This window comes from Mauremys mutica, chromosome 4, assembly GCF_020497125.1.
Source record: "Mauremys mutica isolate MM-2020 ecotype Southern chromosome 4, ASM2049712v1, whole genome shotgun sequence".
NCBI lineage: Eukaryota > Metazoa > Chordata > Testudines > Geoemydidae > Mauremys > Mauremys mutica.
Window position 1 is genome coordinate 117,014,986 of NC_059075.1, and position 20,536 is coordinate 117,035,521.

Consider the following 20,536-nt stretch of genomic DNA (forward strand, 5'->3'; position numbering starts at 1 on the left):
ACTTCTAAGCTTAATTACCAGCTTAGATCTGGTTTTGCTGCCACCGTCCAGATGTCTGAGTCAACTGGAAAACTCGGTCTTCACCCCCAAAACCTTCCCCTCCCTGGGTAGCCTTGAGAGACTCCTCCACCAATTCCCTGGTGAGTCCAGATCCAATTCCCTTGGATCTAAAAAACAGGGAAAAATCAATCAGGTTCTTAAAAAGAAGGCTTTTAATTAAAGAAAAGAAAGGTAAAAGGAAAAAAAAACCTCTGGGAGATAGCATACAAGCTGATCTCACAGACTACGGATTTAAAACACAGGATGTTCCCCTGGGCAAAAACCTTAGTACACACAAGAATACCCAAAATTGATTATTCCCTAATTGCATCAAGACAAGTTACAAAAGAAAATAAACATAAACGTATTTATTCCTTTCTAAAACTTACTACTCTGATAAGAGGCTGGTTCCTTGATCTTTTTCACTCCAGCTGAAACTGACTCTAAACAAAGGAAACTGCCCTCCTTCCTTTTGAAACATCTGTTTCCTCATTGGTTCTTCTGGTCAGGTGTCAGCTAGGTTAGGTGAACTTCTTAACCCTTTACAGGTAACAGAGGCATTAACCCTTAACTATCTGTTTATGACAGGCCCTTACAGAACTCTATGATTTCTCCTGCCTGTGGCAGATGAAGCAGGAGAGAAGAAAATCCAAGTGCCAGTGTTGGGAAAACATAAGAAGAAATAACCATCTGCACAAATAATTCTTTCATACCTGCCCCTTGGCCATGAAGAGGCCAAAAGATCATCCTTCTCTGCCATAGTATCCATTAAGTTACACCCCACCGAACTACTCTAGACTGTCAATCATTTTGTCAACTTAGAACATAAGAATGGCTATACTGGGTTAGACCATTGGTGTATCTAACCCAATATCCTGTCTTTTGACAGTGGCTAGTGCCAGTGCTTCAGAGGCAATGAACAGAACAGGGGAATTTATCAAGTGATCCATCTCTTGTTGTCTAGTCCCAGCTTCTGGTAGTCATCTTGGATTTGTATCCCTTCTGGTAGGCAGAGGCTTATGGACACTTAGAGCATGGGGCTGCATCTCTGACCAGCTTGGCTAATAGCCATTGATGGACCTCTCCTCCATGACCTTATCTAATTCTTTTTTAACACAGTTACACTTTTGGCCTTCACAGCATCCTCTGGCAAAGAGTTCCACAAGTTGACTGTGTGTTGTGTGAATAAATACTTCCTTTTGTTTGTTTTAAACCCGATGCCTGTTGTAGATAATACTTCCTTATTCACTTTCTGCACACCCATGATTTTATAGACCTGTATCATATCCCCCCTTAGTCATCTCTTTTCCAAGATGAAAAGTCCCAGTCTTTTTAATCTCTCCTCATATAGAAGTTTTTTTCCCTTCTCTCTACTTTTTCCTATTCTAATAATGTCTTTTTATATCAACTATATAAAGATTTATTAAATGGGAAAGGGAAACAAGGGTTACTTACAAGGGTAAAGCAGGTAAACATACATCCACATATGAGTTCCAATCTTAAGTTTGAAAAGATCATATAAGCTTATATAACCAGCAAGCACTAAATGTCCTTTAAGGCTAACCCAGTCTAAGCAGCTGGGGATCTCTAGCTTATGCTTAGCTGCCCCTTCCAGAGTCCAAGCAGCATAATCAGTTTCTTCTCCTTACAGGGTTTTATTCTATTCTTCCACATGGTTTCACCTGCAAAGCTCAGCTGATGGGAGGAGTCTCTTTCATGACTCATCTTCACAAGGAGGAAGCAGCACAATTAAAAAAAAAAGTCTTTTGTTTGCTTGTTGAAATTCTAGTTGCAGCGTCCCACAATAGTCTGTCTGGTATTGATGGACCTTTCCTTTTGGGAACACTTTCTGTTGAAGATTAGCCTTTCACACTAATTTCTCTCCTGTCTGATGATTTACACAGTCATAGAGCCCCATAATACAGCTGCTCAAATATTACCTTATAATATGATATACAGCTGTCGTAAGTGAGATTAATGGATGCAGCAACTCAGAAGCACTCAACAAAATCTGCACTCTAAACACATTCTTATAATACTACTACCCCTGTTTTAACAATACTAACTCACAGGAGAGCCAGACTAAATCCAGATATTTATTTGTCAGTGTTCGGATGAGACATGGGGACCTTGGCATGAGCTGGCACCTAGTCTGCCAGCATCACAAAAGGACTTGTGCAATGATGGTTACCAAAGCCCTCTGACACCATTCCCTGCATGCTTGGAGTCAGGGCTGGGAACAGAAGAAACGAAGAACCCTTTTGGGTGGCCAGTTTAGGAAGTTTCTGCATTGGGTGATCTGGACAAGAAATCTTCCAGTCCATTGAAAAGCCAGTCCTGCATATCCCCACCAGCAAGTTAACAGGGGAAGGAACAGTCTGACAATGAAATGGGGTTTAAAATTGGGAGGTGGGAAAAGAGATAGCATAGCTCAGAGAGCCCTGGCTAAATTCCTATTCCCTCCAAATGGAGTTTGTATCACTCTGAGGGCTTGGCTACACTTGAGAGTTGCAGCGCTGGGAGTTGCAGCGCTGGTCGTGCAGCTGTGTAGGGAAAGCGCTGGTGTGTGGCCACACTCACAGCTACCAGCACTGCAGTGTGGCCACATTTGCAGCATTTGCAGCGCTGTTGGGAGTGATGCATTATGGGCAGCTATCCCAGCGTTCAAGTGGCAGCAACGTGCTTTTCAAAAGAGGGGGGTGGGGTGCAGTGTGTAGTGTGACAGGGAGTGGGGGAGATAGAGGGAGAGTGGATTTTTGGAGCCGACACTGTGCATCAGCTCCCTGCCTTGCAAAATCAGAAAATTTTCCCGACCCCTTACTCTGCAAACAGCCTGCTGACCAGATAAGCAGCACAGACTCCCTTTCTCCCCCTCCTCCCCCCCCGTTTCTCTCGTCAAGCAAAGACTCAACCCCTGTGAATGAGGCAGGCAGGGGGATATCTCATTTGATTGTTCACAGTCAGGTACAGATTGATCACAGCAAACAGGAGCTGTGTTTGTTTTTTAGATAAGCAGCTCCTGGAGCCCGGAGCCCCGAGTTCACAACAAAACAAAGAGAGGCTGCATAACAAAACAAAGAGAGTAATTTAGTTAAAAGCATTCTGGGATATCTCCTAATACCTGGAGGCCAATAACAGCGCTGGTGTGTGGCCACACCTGACGAGCAGCGCTGCATCACCAGCGCTGCACTCGTTACACCTCAAGCAGACCAGGTGTTCAGCCAGCACTGCAGCCAGGGAGTTGCAGCGCTGGATGTGCCTTGCAGGTGTGGACAGTTACTAAGTTGCAGCGCTGGAAAGCCTCCACCAACTCTCAAGTGTAGCCAAGCCCTGACTCTGGCTTTAGGAATCTGACAGCTTCAGCACTGCAGTGACCATTGAGAAATATCTAACCCTGCAGTGGCTGCCAGGAGCCAGCTAAGACCCCCAGAGGACTCCAATGAGCCTGGCTGGAGTCAGGAGAGGAACCTGGCCCACTCAGACAGGAATTAAAAGTAAGATGAATTTAGTTTAAATCAGTCACCATGACAGTGCTGCAACACTCCCTCTCAAGACACACAGTTTGGGCAGTACCATCTGCCTTGGTGTGTTAGGGTAAAGGGAACTGGGTTAATTATTAATGTTTATTAATTATTAGATAACCTTTGCACCTTCCTTCCCCAGATCCTATTTTCCTGGGATCAGGAGACTTTAATCACCTTGATATCTGCTGGGAGAGCAATACAGCGGTTTACAGACAATCCAGGACGTTTTTGGAAAGTGTAGGGGACACAACCAGGAAGAATTAGTAGGGGAAGCAAAAGTGGAAGGGAACCTGGGAGGCAGTGACCATGAGATGGTTGAGTTCAGGAGCCTGATACAAGGAAGAAAGGAGAGCAACAGGATACGGACCCTGGACTTCAGAAAAGCAGACTTTGACTCCCTCAGGGAACTGATGAGCAGGATCCCCTGGGAGAATAACATGAGGGAGAAAGGAGTCCGGGAGATCTGGCTGTATTTTAAAGAATCCTTATTGAGGTTGCAGGAACAAACCATCCCAATGAACAAACCATCCCCCTCGGTGCAAAAGCAACTTTCCACCCCAACATTCTGCAACATCAGTTATTTCAACCTTTCAGGGCCCAAAACTTTCTTAAACTTAACCAACATAATACCATTCCCTGCAGTCCCTACCCATCACAATAGCCAGCTCCCCTCAAGCACAAACTGTGGGTCCCAGTCACCCTGAGTTTTATGTATTAAGGCCAGGGTCACATGCCCAGGACTACTGGGCTCCACCTCTAGGTGATCTTATCTCTGTCTCCTGGACTTCAGGGTCACTGCATGTCTAGGCTTTTCCATCTCTGCCTGAAGAATCTCCACTTTAGTCTCATGCTCATGAACAATGCAGAACAATGAAGAGTAAACGTTCTCTTCCCTCTCAGAGAACTGGAGATCTGTGGCCAATTGTTCTTTCTGGAACTTGAGATTTATCATTCATTTTCCTCCAACGCCACTCACTGTGTAAGCTTGTTGGCTCTTAGGAGGGGGTCCATAAAACAGGGCTGTGCTATTTCTTTTGCTGCACTCTAATCATGTTTCCAGCCCTGGCCCTCTATTTGGGGGTCTGCGGTATGGAGGAATCTTTTCTGATTCCCCATGCTATCTCGTTCAATGGCCACCATGGCCAGGGCTGATGCTGGAACCAAAGTTGAATATTTCAGCTCAGATAGAGATGTTTACAATTCCTTGGTGTCCTGGGGCTGCTTTCATTTTTATAAGTTTAAATAAATAGGTCAAGGTGTCAAGAGTCATTAAAATAATCTAAAAACAGACAGTTGACTGAAGGGTAAGAGTGAGCATTTTTTAACAAATGTATTTTTATTAATATTTAGGTTTTTTTAAATTATCTATATTCCCCAAACAACAGGGGACAGTGTGTGGCTAAACTTTACTTAAAAATTCTATTTTCTAAACAGGGCAGGCTGCATGTTGTGAGACATTTATGCAGGTGCTGGAGAGACACCTAATGTTCAGCTACTCCATGCAGCTGCAGGGAGCAGACATCAGACAGTAGCCACACACCCTGTCAAATGCTTTACATAGAGGACACCTATAAATACACAGAGGAGGCCAAATGTTACTTACTCCAGTCTCTGCAGTTTGCAGTTTGCGTGTTTCAGTCCCTTACATAGAATCCGCACACCACCACTTCCCAGACTATTACAACTCAGCTTCAGCTCTGTCAGGCTCTGGTTGGTTCTGAGAACAGCAGCGAGCTTCCAACAGCCACCACGTGTGACATGACAACTCACCAAGCTGCAGAAAAGAGAAACACAGAGAAGGGGGATCATGGTGTGAACGGGCTCATCACGGCTGTTCTGACACCAGCCCCTCTCCCTAACCAATCAGCATTGAGAATGAGTCAGAAGCCCTGGACCTAGCCCTACCCAATGAGTAACACGTTTTACCTGGGACTTCCTGTCTAAGCCCCACTCCTTGCATCTCACCCTTGACCAGTCAGCATTGAGAATGATCTGGACACCACAATCCTTAAATCTCTGCCATTGACCACTAAGGAATAAGGTTCTTGGTAAGACTTCCTCCCTAAGCACCGCCCCTCAGCCTTTCCACTGACCAACCAGAATTTAAGGGGCAGCCACCTGGCCACCCTAAATTCCACCTACCCAGCTTTCAACCAATCAGGTTGGGCTTGACACTGATCAGCCCTGGGATGGTGCGACCCAATCAGAGCAGGCCCATCACTACAGCAAGGCTGTAGCGGGAGCCCCCTCCCCAGGCAGCTGGACCAGGCAAAGAGCATGAGTTGGGAGATTCTGCCCCTCCTCATCCATGGCACTAACTCAGCTGTTCCCCTGCAGGCTGCAGCTGTCTGTCTGTCTCTGCCCCCAGCCCATCAGCTCCTAATTCTGGCAGTTAGGCCCAGCACTGGTGGCATCACACCCAGCTTCCTACTGGTACCACGGATCAAAGGGTGGGAGGATTGAAAGACAAAGTGGAAAAAAGCCCAACAGCTTTCAAATCTTGCACACATGTTGAGGTGCCCCATCCACCAGAACTGTCACCTGCATGGCCTCCTTCATCACTACAGTTGCCTTGAAAATATGGTCAGTTTGTCAAGTGGGAAGGGAACTCCCAATGTTTGGGAGAGAAAAAGAGCCCTGAATTTGTGCAAGGGCAAGAAGCCCCCATTTCTTGAGGAGCCACAGGTTCAGGCAGTGGTTCCCAAACTTTAACAACCAGTGAATCCCTTTCACTAAAATGTCAAGTCTCGTGAATCCCCTCCTACAAATGAATATTTCCAGGGATTTTCTCCCTTATCTCAGCATAAATTATAAAAGCATTGATCTTGGAAATATAAAGTTTGTTTTTATGGCATGCTTATCGCACACTATTTATTTTTATTTATCATTACAGTATTTTATTACATTATGAAAACGGCAACACTTTTCAAAGGTCTCACTTTTGTAGCTTGTATCACTTTTGATTAAGCCAGTTATAAGACAAGGCTGCTATCAGAGGTGCCAGTAGAAAAAAGGAGTGTGGGGGCAAAGCCAGAAAAGTGGGGGGGCCCATGAGGGCCACTGGAAAAAAAGGGCAGGGACCCACGGGGCGGCACGCTGACATGGGGGGCGCCACATGATCTTCGTCACCTTTCTGTCTTTTTCTTAGCATTCCAGTTCCTGAATGTATATGTTACATATGGTTCACTTTTTTAATCTTTCCTCCACATTCATAAGGGCCTAAAAACATAATTATAAATAAAAATTACAGCTGAAATTCTAAAATATTCACATGACTCCAGGAGCTGAGGCTGAAAATCCCCAGCCCCACAACAAGTATTGTAACCATCACAATAAAATGGCAAGAATTAGCAGCACTGTAGAGGTGGTGCTTTGCACAGTAGATTCTATAATATGGCTTCCAACACTTATGTTTCATGAACATATATGGTCAGAAATCAGTAGAGCTAGAATATGCCACCAGACACATGACCAGCATTTGTCTCTTAATGGGCAGAGTTGTGTTGTGTTTTAATCAGTGCTTTGGAAGCATATGTCACAGCGCAGTCATCATCTATGAGGACAACCCTCACCCATGATCAATCAACTGCAATTTTGGACTCATTTTTAATCTCAAAGTAATTCAGTACCAGTGCCCCATGACAACATTTTTTTTTTTTAAATTCCCTCAACCTTTCCTCTTGTCTGTCATTCCAGGGCCTTTCTCTAGTGCTCTCAGGAAGCACTGTGAGTAGAACATTAAATTGTGACAAGTTAAAGCTGAATTTGCTGAGACACATTAACATGCTGTCACAGGGGGCACTGTCTCTTTAAGGGAAGTGCCAGGTCCAGCTCTGTGGTCTCGGTTTCTACCCTGAATGGAGGCTTCTAGTGGCTGTAATCCAGAGGGATGCCCAAGTGGTACTCTGGTTAAATAGCTCTGCCTTAAAAACCTTAACCATATAAAAGAGAGACAACATCCATTTTAAAAAAACATATTTCTGAAATAAGAAACACAGGAGAATGAGCACAGCTCTCTGCACGAGAGAGCCCAGTTGTGTATTCAAAGCCCTGGATGAGAACTTATGAGATCTGTGTTCAGTTCCTGGCTCTACCATACACTACCTGTGTGATCTTGGGCAAGTCATTCTATCTTTAGGGATCTCGTTTTTTCAACTGAAAAAATGGAATAACAAAAAAAATGGAATTCCCCTACCCTTTGTGCTGGAATGAGATGGTCACACAGCATAAAGGGCTGTCTCCTCTTTCAGGGGTCTCAGCCCAACACCAAACTCCCAAGGAGAAACCTGCCTCCAGAATGGACTGTAATCAGAACTTTTACAAGTGTGGCATTCTCTCAGAGGAGTAGGCTCAGTGTTTGAGTGCAGGGAAAGTGCAGGTAGCACAAGTCCATCACAATGAAAAGGCAGAGTGCAAATGTGTGTGTTATGGGCATAATGGGACATCACTCAGAGAGGGCAGAGTTAAGGTTGTGTGGGCATTTACCTCGGCTTAATTTTTCCCTGAATGTTGATAGTTCATTCACAGATTTTTGCCCTGGGCAGGTTTCATACCTCAAATTTGCAGGCTCAGACAGGTGCTAAATGGCCCATTCATCTCAATGAGATGTTCTCAGTTTAAAGAGTACACCCCATGGAGATGAATACACCAGAAAAATCTAGCTCAGATATGTGAACTGCTCCATTCATTTTAGTGGTTGTTTCCTTCCCCTTCCTCTGTGCTACAGAGTTTCTGATATGTGCTAAGCATATCAGCTCTTAGCTCGTCACCCCAGTCTCAGCACTGTGTTCTTGGTGCATACTCTGAGCATGCCTGTTCTAAGCTAGTGGGCAGGGATTCCCCAGACCCGTGGCTCATATGTGGGGTAGGGAAACAGGCTTAGACACCCATAGCAGGCAATCCCCCATCACATGGCTCACATGAGGGCAGCAGGGAGGGGGAAGACACATCGCTGTAGAGGGGCTGGGGAAACCCAGATTGTGGCTCGACAAACTATTCTCCCCTTGTGCCCATCGCACACCCTCATGTCCCCCTCTCCAGCTCCCATCCCTCTCCTTCCCACTCCCCCTACACCCCCATTTCCTGAGCCTCAACCCCTCTTCCCACCTACTCTTTCACCCCAGTTGTCCTCACCTTAGAAGCATTTGCTTGTGTAGTTATTTTATTTTCAAATAATAGTTTCAGCACCTTCTGCATATTCTGCCACACTCAGATTCTTTTTCCCTCAAATTAAAATCGCCCTGTAACAGAGGCAGATTGGAGCCATATGCCTACTTATTTTATTTCAGATTTCTGCCCTGGGTTGGATTTGGACTCACAGTGCCGGGGTGGTACTCAGATGCAATTATTGTAATACATCTCCAGAATTACCCAGGTCCTGTGATAGGTGGTTTTCCAGATAGTGGCCTCTCTCTCTGCACATCCTCATTTTAATCCATTACGCCACATGAATAAATGCGCATCCTGGTCTACACCTTACTGTCAGGGTCTGTCTCAGAGAGCTCAAGGACCAAGCTACTGTTACAAAACACTGGTGCCCTAGCCCAGCAGACAAGAACTAGAAGAACAAATGAAACATGACTATCATTGATTGACTGCTGCCATCATCACTGGGTTCTAAGTACCTCCTCTCCTCTTTGGACTTCAGAGAGCTCTGTGGTTTCTTCTACAAATGATAGATGAAGCAGGAGCAATGAAAACCCAAGTGCCAGTGTTGGGAATCCCAAGAAGAAATAAACATCAGTACAAAGAATTTTGCATGCCTATTCCTTGGCCATGAAGAGGCCAAGAGATCCTCCTTCTTCTTTGTCATAGCAACCACTAAGTTACACCTCATTGTTAATAACTTTATCAATCTGTCTCATCTCATCTCCAGAGCCCAGCACGTCTCACTGAAAGGAACTGGGCACCCACTTCATAGAGAAGCAATTTCATCCGTATTATTATTAATTAATTAAATTGTAATGGGTACAGGAACCCAAAGACCCTTGTGAGATAAGTAGAGAATGGCAGGATAATGGATGAGAATGTTTTGTTTGAGCTATCAGGTACAAGGATGGTAACTAACAACATCTGGACAGTAATATGTAACTTGTTTGTATCAATGTATAAAAGAAGTCATAAGAGGGGCAGCTTTGTATTGCCCTGGGGGACAACATTATGTTGATTGAGCTGGTACCTTGTCACAGGCATACAAGTGTCAGTGTACCTGTAACCATTGAGCCAAGGCGCTGATACTGTGCCTTGTTGAACCAATGGACCAATGCCAATGATCCTGACCGAGCCTTTGCCAGCGAACCAAGCCTGTGGTCTTTCTTTATGATCAACACTGAGATCTGCTGAATCAGGAAGCTACCAGCTACACTGGGGCAGTTAATACTAGAGCTCCACAAACAGACCAGGAGCAGCACAGACCCACAGCAGCACAGACCATCACTGTTTGGTCTCCTATTTCTGAGCAAACTGATTAGGAAACTACTGAATAACTGCATCCAGCTTCACCTGTCCATTGCAATACCCAGCTGGACACAGGACAGAGATGGCACTGATGAGGCTGAGAGTCCCTCATTGCCTGCTTACATACTTGGTCTTGGGCTTCATGAACTGCAGTGTCCCAGAGGAGCACAGCTGTGCTTCTGAATAACTGTATCTAGCATCATCTGTCTATTGCAATATCCAGATGTGTTTTAGGCCTGGACACAGAGTAGCGATAGCTCTGCTGAGGCTGAGTATGTTTCATTAGCTGCTCTCACATACTTGGTCCTGGGCCTTGGCCTCCAGAGACTGGCTATTATCAGGAACCTCCCTGAAGCACAAAAGGGCAGCAGTGTTCATTTTTACCGGAATGGTAGCCAGGTTCTGTTTCTATAAATAATTAGGTGTTTTTAGAAGACTGCGTGCCTACAAAAGATTCTTGGCATTGATTGGAAAGAAATCATCATCAAAAAGACACGAGAAATTACCAACCAGTAGCTCATTTCCAACACAATCTGAGGGCACACTGAACATATTTGGGGCATGTACTCCAGATGCCAATACAGATTCCCACATGAAGACATCAAGTGGAAAACAAATGCTGTGAGAAAACAAGGGTGCCCCAGATAAACTTTGAGGAGAAGCCTTAGCATGGAGGTCAGAATAGTCCATCTCAACACCTTAGAGCAAATGGAAGCAGCAACAAATGACAGAGGGGAATGGAAGAGACTGGTTTACACCCTGTGTGCTAAGGATGTAACAACATAATGTAGTAACTCCAGCAGTGCCTGGGGCTCACCCAAGAACAAGGCCCCATTGTGCTAGGAGCTGTACAGAGTAGTAGCTAGTCTCTCCCCTGAAGAGTTTAGGATGTAATTAGACAAGACAGACTACAGGGAGGGGACAGGGATAGAACACACAAACAGAATGAACAGTGCAATGGTGACCTTTTGTTTGTTATTTTGCTGTGGGAGGAAGGGTGAGTTTTTGCATTTGGGTTTTGATTAATTCTTTGGGTGGGAATTGCTAGGTGGGGATTAGCTAAATGGAAGGAAATAGGAAGGTAGAGGGGACAACGAAGGCAGTGGAGAAGGAAGGAATGAGGGAAGCATGGAAAGAGGCTGAGATGCAGTGACTGTGAGGGGAGGGGAAAGGACAGGGTTGCAACAAACAGCCAATCAGCACAAGGAAGAGAATGCCAAGAGTGACAACTTGTAGCAGGCAGTCTGATGACATGAGTGTTCATTGGTCTCTGCTGAGGCTGCTTCTCTGTCTGCTCTTACTGGCTGGGAGTCATGTCTGGTCCTGGGCTTGGTTCTGGAATTTCATGGGTGATTAAAACCATGACATTAAACTTGCAGCAGAAGCTGACTGGCAGCCAGTGGAGGGATTGGAGCACTGACCTGATGTGGTCATAGTGGCATAAACCACAGAAGAGGTGCAGAGTCTCTTCTATCATTTGGAACATATGCGGTGTTGGACTGAGTGTTAGATGCAGTGAATTACAGTGATCCAGGCTGGAGATGAGAAGTAGATGGAACAATTTGTCTAAGTCCTCGTCTGGGCAGAATGTGTGAAGTTTTTGAGCAAAATGGTGATTCCTATTCAAACTCTGTCACAGGTCGTATCTCTAAAGCACCCCTCTGGGATGAAGGTGGGCATCTCTATCATCTTTACGGTCCCTTTCTGGCTGGAGGTGTTGCTATAGCGCTGGTTTGGAATGCAGGGTGCGGTCTTCTGGTGGTCAGTCTTCATGAGGCAGCTTCCCCTCCTTTAAAGCATAGCCACAGTCCAAGACAGAAAAAAGCAAACAAAATAATCCTGCAGCCCACAAAACAGTCGGGGCTCAGCCCGCTGTTCCTCACAAGGTAACAGGTAAATAGTCTCTGAGAATGGGGCTGGTTTCGTAACACCCTGAGTGTCAGAGTCCTGGGCTCTAATAAAAATGAAAGCAGAGTAAAGATGGTTCCTCTGCCTCTCCAGAGGGTCCAGGCAGCATCATTTCTTCTGCAGCTTCTCTAGTGAGCAGCCCCTGCTCTGCAGGGTTAGGAGCTCTAGTTCTGCTTCCCTCTGAATGCCACCCTGCACAGGTGTGCCTGGTTGGGGCTCACTGTGCCCGGAGGAGATCTTTAACCCAGAGGTGGGCAAACTACTGCCCGCGGGCTACATCTGGCCTGTGGGACAGTCCTGCCTGGCCCTTGAGCTCCCAGCCTGGGAAGCTAGCCCCTGGCCCCTCCCTTGCTGTCCCTCCTCCCCCGCAGCCTCAGTTTGCCATGCCACCAGGGCTCTGGGTGGCGGGACTGCGTGAGGGTGTGGCTGGCTCCAGACAGGAGGCACGGCTGCCAGTCCTGGTGCTCTGAGCAGCAAGGTAAGGGGGAGGGGAGTGGGCGGGTTGGATAAAGGGCAGAGGGTCCTGGGGGGCAGTCAGGGGACAGGGAGCAGGGGGCAGTTGAATAGGTGTGAGAGTCCTGGGGGGCCTGTCAGGGGGAAGGGGTGTGGATAGGGGTCAGGGCTGTCAGGGGACATGGAGAAGGGGGGGTTGGATAGGGGTCAGGGCTGTCAGGAGACAAGGAGTAGTGGGCTTGGATGGGTTAGGTGTTCTGAGGGGGGGAGTCAGGGGGTGGGAAGTGGGAGAGGGTGGATGGGGGGCAGGGGCCAAGCTGTTTGGGGAGGCACAGCCTTCCCTACCCGGCCCTCCATACAGTTTCGGAACCCCAATGTGGTCTTCAGGCCAAAAGATTTGCCCACCCCTGCTTTAACCCCTTCCTGAATGGGGTGGGATCCTGTCCCACCATATACCCCACTCCTCAAAACAGAACTCAGGATCCCCTTAGCCGATCCTGATTTCCTCATCAGCTCAGTCCCCTGGAGCCCCAGGGTGGACCATGTTCAATGAAGAAGGGTCCTTTGGAGATTGTAGATGCAAAGCTCAGGCAGGTGTCTACTGAGCTTCAGCACTGCGATTTTTTCAATGGCTTATAAATTGGGAAAATTGGGGCTGATTTTCATAGAAACAGAAATAGACAAAATCCTGGCAGAAATGCTTCCCACTGCCAAATTTCAAATTCCTGCTCCAAAGCATGGGGGTGATTGAGCTTCTCAAAGAAAAGTTCACCAGAATTACTTGGAGGAAACAGTGTGTTTCCCTAGCCTATGGATGAAAATGGATGAACCATTTAGGCTGAAATTTCACAAAAATATCCAGCTTGAAGCAGACACCCGGCATGGAAAATTTAAGTCAAAATGGTTCAGGTTAGCAAAGTTATAAGCAACAGAAAACAGAGTCTACTGCTGGAAGTGTCAAGCTACAATTACAGTAGGTAGCACTTCCAGCTTCACTTAAAATATATGTACTGCACAAAGCAAAACATAGCTTTTGGCATTAAAAAATATAAAACCTATCAAAGGAACAATACATCCATTGTACATCCCTGTATATCAGGGTAGTGCTTTCGTAGCTCTTGTAATGTAGTATTCAAAAGAAAGAGAAAGATACACCATGATACAGGAAGAAAAGGTAAAAGGCTGACTGGTGAATTCTAGCCCTGGGTGACATATTCAGTGCTTTCTAACTTGTAAATAACCATGCTGTGCTATCTTTGCTGCATATTTTAGAAGCACGACTTCTGCGTTAGGTGAACATGCTGCGACATTAGTTGCTTCCCAAAAAGAGTGTATGTACGCCTCCTTTTTATATTGTACTGCTTCGTCTCTTATTAATAAACTAAGCCAAGCTTGGTTATTCAGTCTCTTAAATACTTTTAATATTGAACCGCAAGTGTTGCCAAGCGATTGGCTATACCTCAGTGAATACTGTCAGACTGACAAAGTCACTCTGCCTGGGAGGAGATAAGTACCATATTCAGATGACAGCAGCTCCTTTTTTAAGCAAGAATGGCTGATGCGAGCCCCTCTCTCTTACGCTCCATTAGCTCAGTTGTTTTCCCTTGTACTAATTGTTAAGGCCCTAAATAGGTTATGATCTGACATGTACACTAAAAAACTCCACTTTCCAACTTGCATCAGTGTGACTGAACTGGAAGCTGCAATGATGCAGTGCATCCACACTAGCCATTCTATCTTGGGTGCACACAATGTACTACATTCACTATGAGTGCACTCTGTAAATGTTGCAGGGCCTATGGGTTGTTGCACTTACCCTGCATTTCCTCATGCTACTTCCGGGAGCAGGTGTATAATGTCTACCACTTATACAGTTTGTGTGCACTTAATCACTATTTTTGGTTTGCTGCATTGCCTGCTTTAAATGATTGTGTCCTGCACAAGGATCTGCACATATGTTGTGAGCAGCAACACCCTCACACTTGTAGATCATGACAGAGAGTCAGCAGCACCTACTGCCATTTCTCCTACCCCCATACTGTTTCTGGGCCTAGTGGCCCAGAGTGGATCATGAAGAGCATCAGCAGCTTTAGGTGCAGATGCTCACGGCAGTGAGGAGTTGGATTTTTTTTCTTGTAATTCATTTCTTCAGTCATGTTTGTTAGTTTTTAAGACAGTGTTTGCTTGTTTGTTTACATTTTGTTAGTTTTTCAGGGATTTTGTTTGTTTGTTTAGTAGCTGAACTCAGTTCCCCTCTATCCTGTGTTTTCCTTTAAGAGCTAGAGATGAAAGTGCTCTGGGCGAGAAGAATACCCTTGGGGGTTCTTCACGCAGCCCAGAGAATGCTCCCTGAAGTTCTCCCCCACCAGCTATAGTGCAGTCTCTTGGGGCTGGAATGATGGAAGCAATCAGAGGGTGATGAAGAACCATGGAAAAGAGGATTTAGTTGGGATGGGGGAGTCCGGAGGGTAGGGTTCATCCAGATGTTAATTTGTTTACTAATTACCCTGCTCTGTTCTCTTTAGCACATCTCAGGAGTGTGGAAATTGCTGCTGATGCTGTCAACAGACAGTCATTATGCATTGTGGGGTGTCTGTGTTCATGAACATAAATTGGGGGTTAGTCAGCACTGCCATGGTGTAGCATTTTATGTTTTTGCACAAGAATTCCCAATACACCAAAAAAATTTTTAAGTTGACACGTGTTTGAAGTTCTAATGCTATAACATTGTATTTCTCATTCATTGTGTCTTTGTTAATCTTAGGGATGGGTGTTTGGGAGCCAGGGAGAGCAGAGACCAGCCAGTCTCCCCTCAGCTACTGTGGGGCTGGCATGCAGCAGGAATACAAGTGGCACAGCTTGCTGAAAAATGGAAACAATTCTCTTTGGAATAGTTTGCTTAATACTTCATCCATTTTGAACCAAAATTATGACTTTTTCCAACTAACTCCAGAGAGCGGCTTGGCAGGTGACAGAATCAGCTTCAGAGAATTTAAGACCACAAAACACCATTGGCTCATCTAGTCTGCCCTCCTGCCATCACAGGCCATTACATTTCTGTGTTGAGCCCAGTGATTCTGAGTTATCAAAGCACTTGTGCAAGGATGGGCAGCAGTAGCATGGAACTGCACTGGGAGGAGACTCATTGCACGACTGCAGCTGCTCTGCCAGAGCTTGTGCTGAAACAGTGCAAAGGGATGTGGTGATGGAAAATATGTGATTGCATTTCCTCTGAGCAGGTAAAACACCAAATGTGATGGGATTCCTTGTGCACTGTTGTAAGCATGTTTGTGTGCGGCTGTGCAGTGTTACAGGTATGGTAGAGGGCTCAGCTGTTGCTGCCAAGGCCAAAGGCCTGTAGTAGACAGTCTCAGCTGTGTTCCACAGGGGCAATCCCACTGGAGCAGCCCAGGTTCAGACTCTTGGGCATTGGAGCAGAGTGTTCTCAACAGCCAAAACTCAGCTGTAGAACTGCTTCTGAGAGGGGATCAGACTGAGCCCTGGCTTGGCCAGGGTCAGAGCAAAATGCAAGATCAGCTCTTTGCTAAAACCTTAGCCAGGAAGAATACCAGGCTCAGTGTGAGATGGAGATGGTGTAATAAGAGGAAATTATGTTGGTGTGACACAGAGAGCCCTTGGCAAAGGGTCCCCTGTTCTTTACAAACAGCTCTCACCTCAGACCTGACAAATTCAATACACCAAACACACCTTATAGGATATTTATTCATCCAGTATAATATGTAACGTACATACAGAAAGCTGTATTGTCTTCCCTTGCCACATCCCAGAACTAGGGTGACCAGATGTCCTGATTTTATAGGGACAGTCCCCATATTTGAGGCTTTTTCTTATATAGAAGCCTATTCCCACCCCCCCTCAACCCCTGTCCTGATTTTTCACACTTGCTGTCTGGTCACCCTACCCAGAACAGTCAATGGAAAAGCATCAAAGACCATGATAAATGATCAAAACGCCTTGGAGGTGAAAAGGAACAACACAGCAGGCTATATGAATATAGCAAATGATGGCTTTCAGTTTAACAGAGTGTAGGGAAAGGCGCTCTGTGTTCAATGAGGAAAGCCTTTGAGGAGTTCAGGGAGCTGTTCTGAATATTTGGATCCTGGTTCTTATGAAACATGCTAGTTCTGCAACTGAATGAACTTTGTGGGGAGAACCTAGTTCATTAGACGGGACAGGTAACTATCATAAGTGTAGACCCAGGTTCACACTTTAGGATTTTGTTTTGCATTACAACTAGTTGTTCCCATCACCGTCTTTCTTTCCTGGATAAATCTTTATTCTTTTTTAAATAAACCTACATTTGTTTTATTATAAGTGTTCACAAGTGCTGTGTGACTTACAGGAGTGGTGGTTTAAGGTAACTCTGGTAAACTGGGGTAAATGGCATCTTTGGGTGCAGAGATTCTGGTACTTCTGTGAGTAGCCGGAGACAGGGGCTGGAGATCACAGGAGAATGAATCAGGGATTCAGTGACTAGGGTGCTCTCCTTCGCAGCCTGCATGGCAAACCTGGGGCTGGCATAAGCTCAGAGGAGAGTGCTTGAGTGAGTGAAAGGCTGGTGGTGTTAGGGAGCTGATGCCCAACTATTACTTTTAAGACTCCCTCTGGCTGTAAGCAGGCGAATAACAAGGTGACTCAGTCCCCGAGAAACATCATAGTGGAACACAGAGAGAGAAATCTTCTCCTCCCCTCCACCATCTCTCACTGTGTCAAGCACTTAACACAGAGGACACCTGTAGATACATAGAGGAGGCCAAATGTTACTTACCTCAGTCTCTGTAGTTTGCAGCTCGGGTCTGTCAGTCCCTCACACAGCAGCCGCACTCCAGCATCTCCCAGAGAATAATTACTACTTAGGTCCAGCTCTGCCAGGCTCTGGCTGGTTCTGAGAACAGTGGTGAGATCCCCACAGTGAGCATCTGTGAGATGACAGCCCCCCAAGCTGCAGGAGAGAGAAACACAGAGAAGGGGGATCAAAGTGTGATGGGGGCTCGTCAAAATTTAGGCAATTAATTGATCTTTGATTATTAGCAGGTAAATATGCCCAATGGTCTGTGATAGGATGTTAGATGGGGTGGGATCTGAGTTACTAGAGAGAATTCTTTCCTGGGTGCTGGCTGGTGAGTCTTGCCCACATGCTCAGGGTTTAATTGATCGCCATATTTGGGGTAGGGAAAGAATTTTCCTCCAGGGAAGATTGGCAGAAGCCCTGGAGGTTTTTCACCTTCCTCTGCAGCATGTGGCACGGGTCACTTGCTGGAGGATTCTCTGCACCTTGAGGTCTTTAAATCACAATTTGAGGACTTCAGTAACTCAGACATAGGTTATGGGTTTGTTACAGGAGTGGGTGGATGAGATTCTGTGGCCTGCATTGTGCAAGAGGTCAGACTAGATGATCATAATGGTCCCTTCTGACCTTAAAGTCTATGAGTCTATGACAGGCGGCCCCGCCCACCAGCCACCTCCCTGACCAATCCATGTGAAGAATGAAGTAGAATCCCTGCTCCACGGCCTGTCCCAACCCCCACCCTATTACAATGAGGAACCAGTGTGGGGTGGGACTTCCCACCTAAGACCCACCCCTTGCACTTGACTCTTGACCAGTCAACACTGTGTATGGCCCAGACACCTCAATCCTTAAACCTCTGCCATTGACTAATAAGGATTAAGGTTCTGGGTAAGACTTCCTCACTAAGCACCGCCCCTCAGCCTTTCCACTGACCAACCAGAATTTAAGGGGCAGCCATCTGACCAACCTAAGTCCCCCCTACCCAGCTCTCAGCCAATCAGGTTTGACTTGGCACTGATCAGCCCCCGGAATGGTGCGACCCAATCAGAGCAGCCCCATCCCTACAGGGAGGCTGTAGGGGGAGCCCCCTCCCCAGGCAGCTGGGCCAGGCTCAGAGCAGGAGCTGGGAGATCCTGCCCCTCCACACCCCCGGCACTGGCTCTGCTGCTCCCTTGCAGGATGCAGATATCTCCTGTCTCTGCCCCCAGCTCTGACCATCAGGCCTGGGGAGGGAAAGCAGCTGTGACCAAGGCCCAGCACTGGCAGCATCATATCCACCTTCCTCTGAGACCATGGATCAAAGGGTGGGGGGATTGCTAATTCCAGCAGAACCTGGGGTCAACCAAGAGCAGGGCCCCATCATGCTAGGAGCTGAACTGAGTAGTTGCTAGTCCCTCTCCCGAAGAGTTTACACTGTATTTAGATAAGGCAGACAAAAGGGAAGGGACAGGGACAAAACACACAAGAAGAATGAACAGTGCGATAGTGACCTTTTGTTTGTTATTTTGCTGTGGGGGGAAGGTGGGTGAGTCATTGTATTTGGGTTTTGATTCATTCTTTGGGTGGGAGTTGCTAGGTGGGGATTAGCTAAATGGAAGGAAATAGGAAGGGAGGGAGGGAAATCATGAGGAGAACATGGAAAGAGGCTGAGGTGCACAGACTGTGAGGGAGGGGAAAGGACAGGGTTGCAACAAGAAGCCAATCGGTACAAGGAAGAGAATGTTGAGAGTGACAACTTGTAGCAGGTAGTCTGATGACATCAGTGTCCATCGGTCTCTGCTGAGGCTGCTTCTCTGTCTGCTCCTATTGGCTAGGAGTTATCTCAGATCCTAGGCTTGGTTCTGGAGTTTCATGAAGGATTAAGACCATAGCATTAAACTGGCAGCAAAAGTTGACTGGGAGCCAATGGAGGCATTGGAGCACTGACCTGATATGGTTGTAGTGGCATAAACCATGAAAGAGGTGGTCAATCCTTTTCTACTGACTGGAATATAGGCATTTTTAGATTCACCATTAAGTACAGTGAACTACAGTGATCCAGTCTGGAGATGAGAAGTAGATTGAACAATATGTCTAGGCCCTTGTCTGGGCAGAATGTGTTAAGCTTCTAAGCAAACTGGTGATTTCTATTCAAGCTCTGTTACAGGCTGCAACCTGGTATGTCACATAATACTTTTCTGCTATAACTTCTAGCCCTGGACCCTTCACAAACAGCATAACACCTTTAGGGTGGGTCTACACTTAAAATGCTGCATTGGCAGAGCTGCACGGTGCAGCTATGCTGCTGTTTGCACTTTAATGAAGACACTCTATGCTCACTGGAAAGAGCTCTCCCATTGGCGTAGTTAATCCACTTCTGTGAGAAGTGGTAGCTCTGTCGGTGAGAGAAGCTTTCTTGCTGACAGTGCAGTGTCTACACCAGTGCTTAGGTCAGTATAACTATGTCTCTTGATTATTCATACCCCTGAGTGATGTAGTTATATCAAAGTAAATCTGTAGTGCAGACCTGTCCTGAGTGTCTGTGTATAGCCGCAGTCTGCCAGCACATGCCAGTCACACTCTGCCTTCCACGAGCCTTGGTTACCACTTGCTGGTTGCCCCAACACACTCCTAGTCTGGGATTTTCTCCCCAAAGCATGTGTTCTGCATTGTCCATCCCTCTCCTGGACAGTCCAGGTACTAGAAGTTCATTGTCCTTGTAAGGAGGTCAATATACAACTGTTTGCTACCTTAATTGGAGTCACCAAACAACTCAATTTAAACACAACTGTCACAGGGTGCATCACCCACTGCCAGACTGGTTCCTCCTCCTGGTCACCCTAGGGATTAGCTTGAGGCCATCAACCCCCCCACCCCAGACTGCACACCATCATTTGGCGTCCGTCTGCAGCCCCTCTCACTGTCTCAGGAACTTCAGCATCCTCTTGGTGGGTTGGCCCTCTGGCCATGTCACTATCTGTGTTTCCCCCTTCCAGGGGTCTGCATCTTCCCCTTTTCTATCCCGCCTTCTTCTAAGGCGGGGAATGCCTTTCTTTATAGCTCCCATGTCACTGAAAACAACCCCTTTGCATCTTTTTGTCCATGGGCCTCCCATTGTCCTTGTCTTGCTCAGCCCCTTCCACTGGGCTAGCCTTGACCCCACGACTCATGTTTAGGAATTCCCTCTGCAGGTGCCCCTGTTGCCCACAGGTCCAACATGCTGTCCCATCCCTGTTCTCTTCACAGGTTGGAGTCTGTTGGGCTGCCTCTTCTTCATGCTCTTTAGGTGAGGCTACTGCCACGTATCTCAGCAGGGGCACTCCCTCCTCACATGCCAATGTCATCCACACATGTAACAGTGCGTTAT

General features: G+C 46.5%; 1 protein-coding gene across 1 annotated transcript in view; it reads right to left on the reverse strand.

Annotated features, from left to right (window-relative positions):
• The window catches only part of LOC123368705 (NACHT, LRR and PYD domains-containing protein 12-like), a 104,474-nt gene that overhangs the window by 28,446 nt on the left and 55,492 nt on the right, over positions 1-20,536 (reverse strand). The window contains exons 7-8 of the mRNA XM_045013749.1: positions 17,170-17,343; positions 5,167-5,337 (exon numbers count right to left, since the gene is read on the reverse strand). Coding sequence (XP_044869684.1) covers positions 5,167-5,337; positions 17,170-17,343 — 345 coding nt within the window. The remainder of the gene's footprint in view (positions 1-5,166; positions 5,338-17,169; positions 17,344-20,536) is intronic.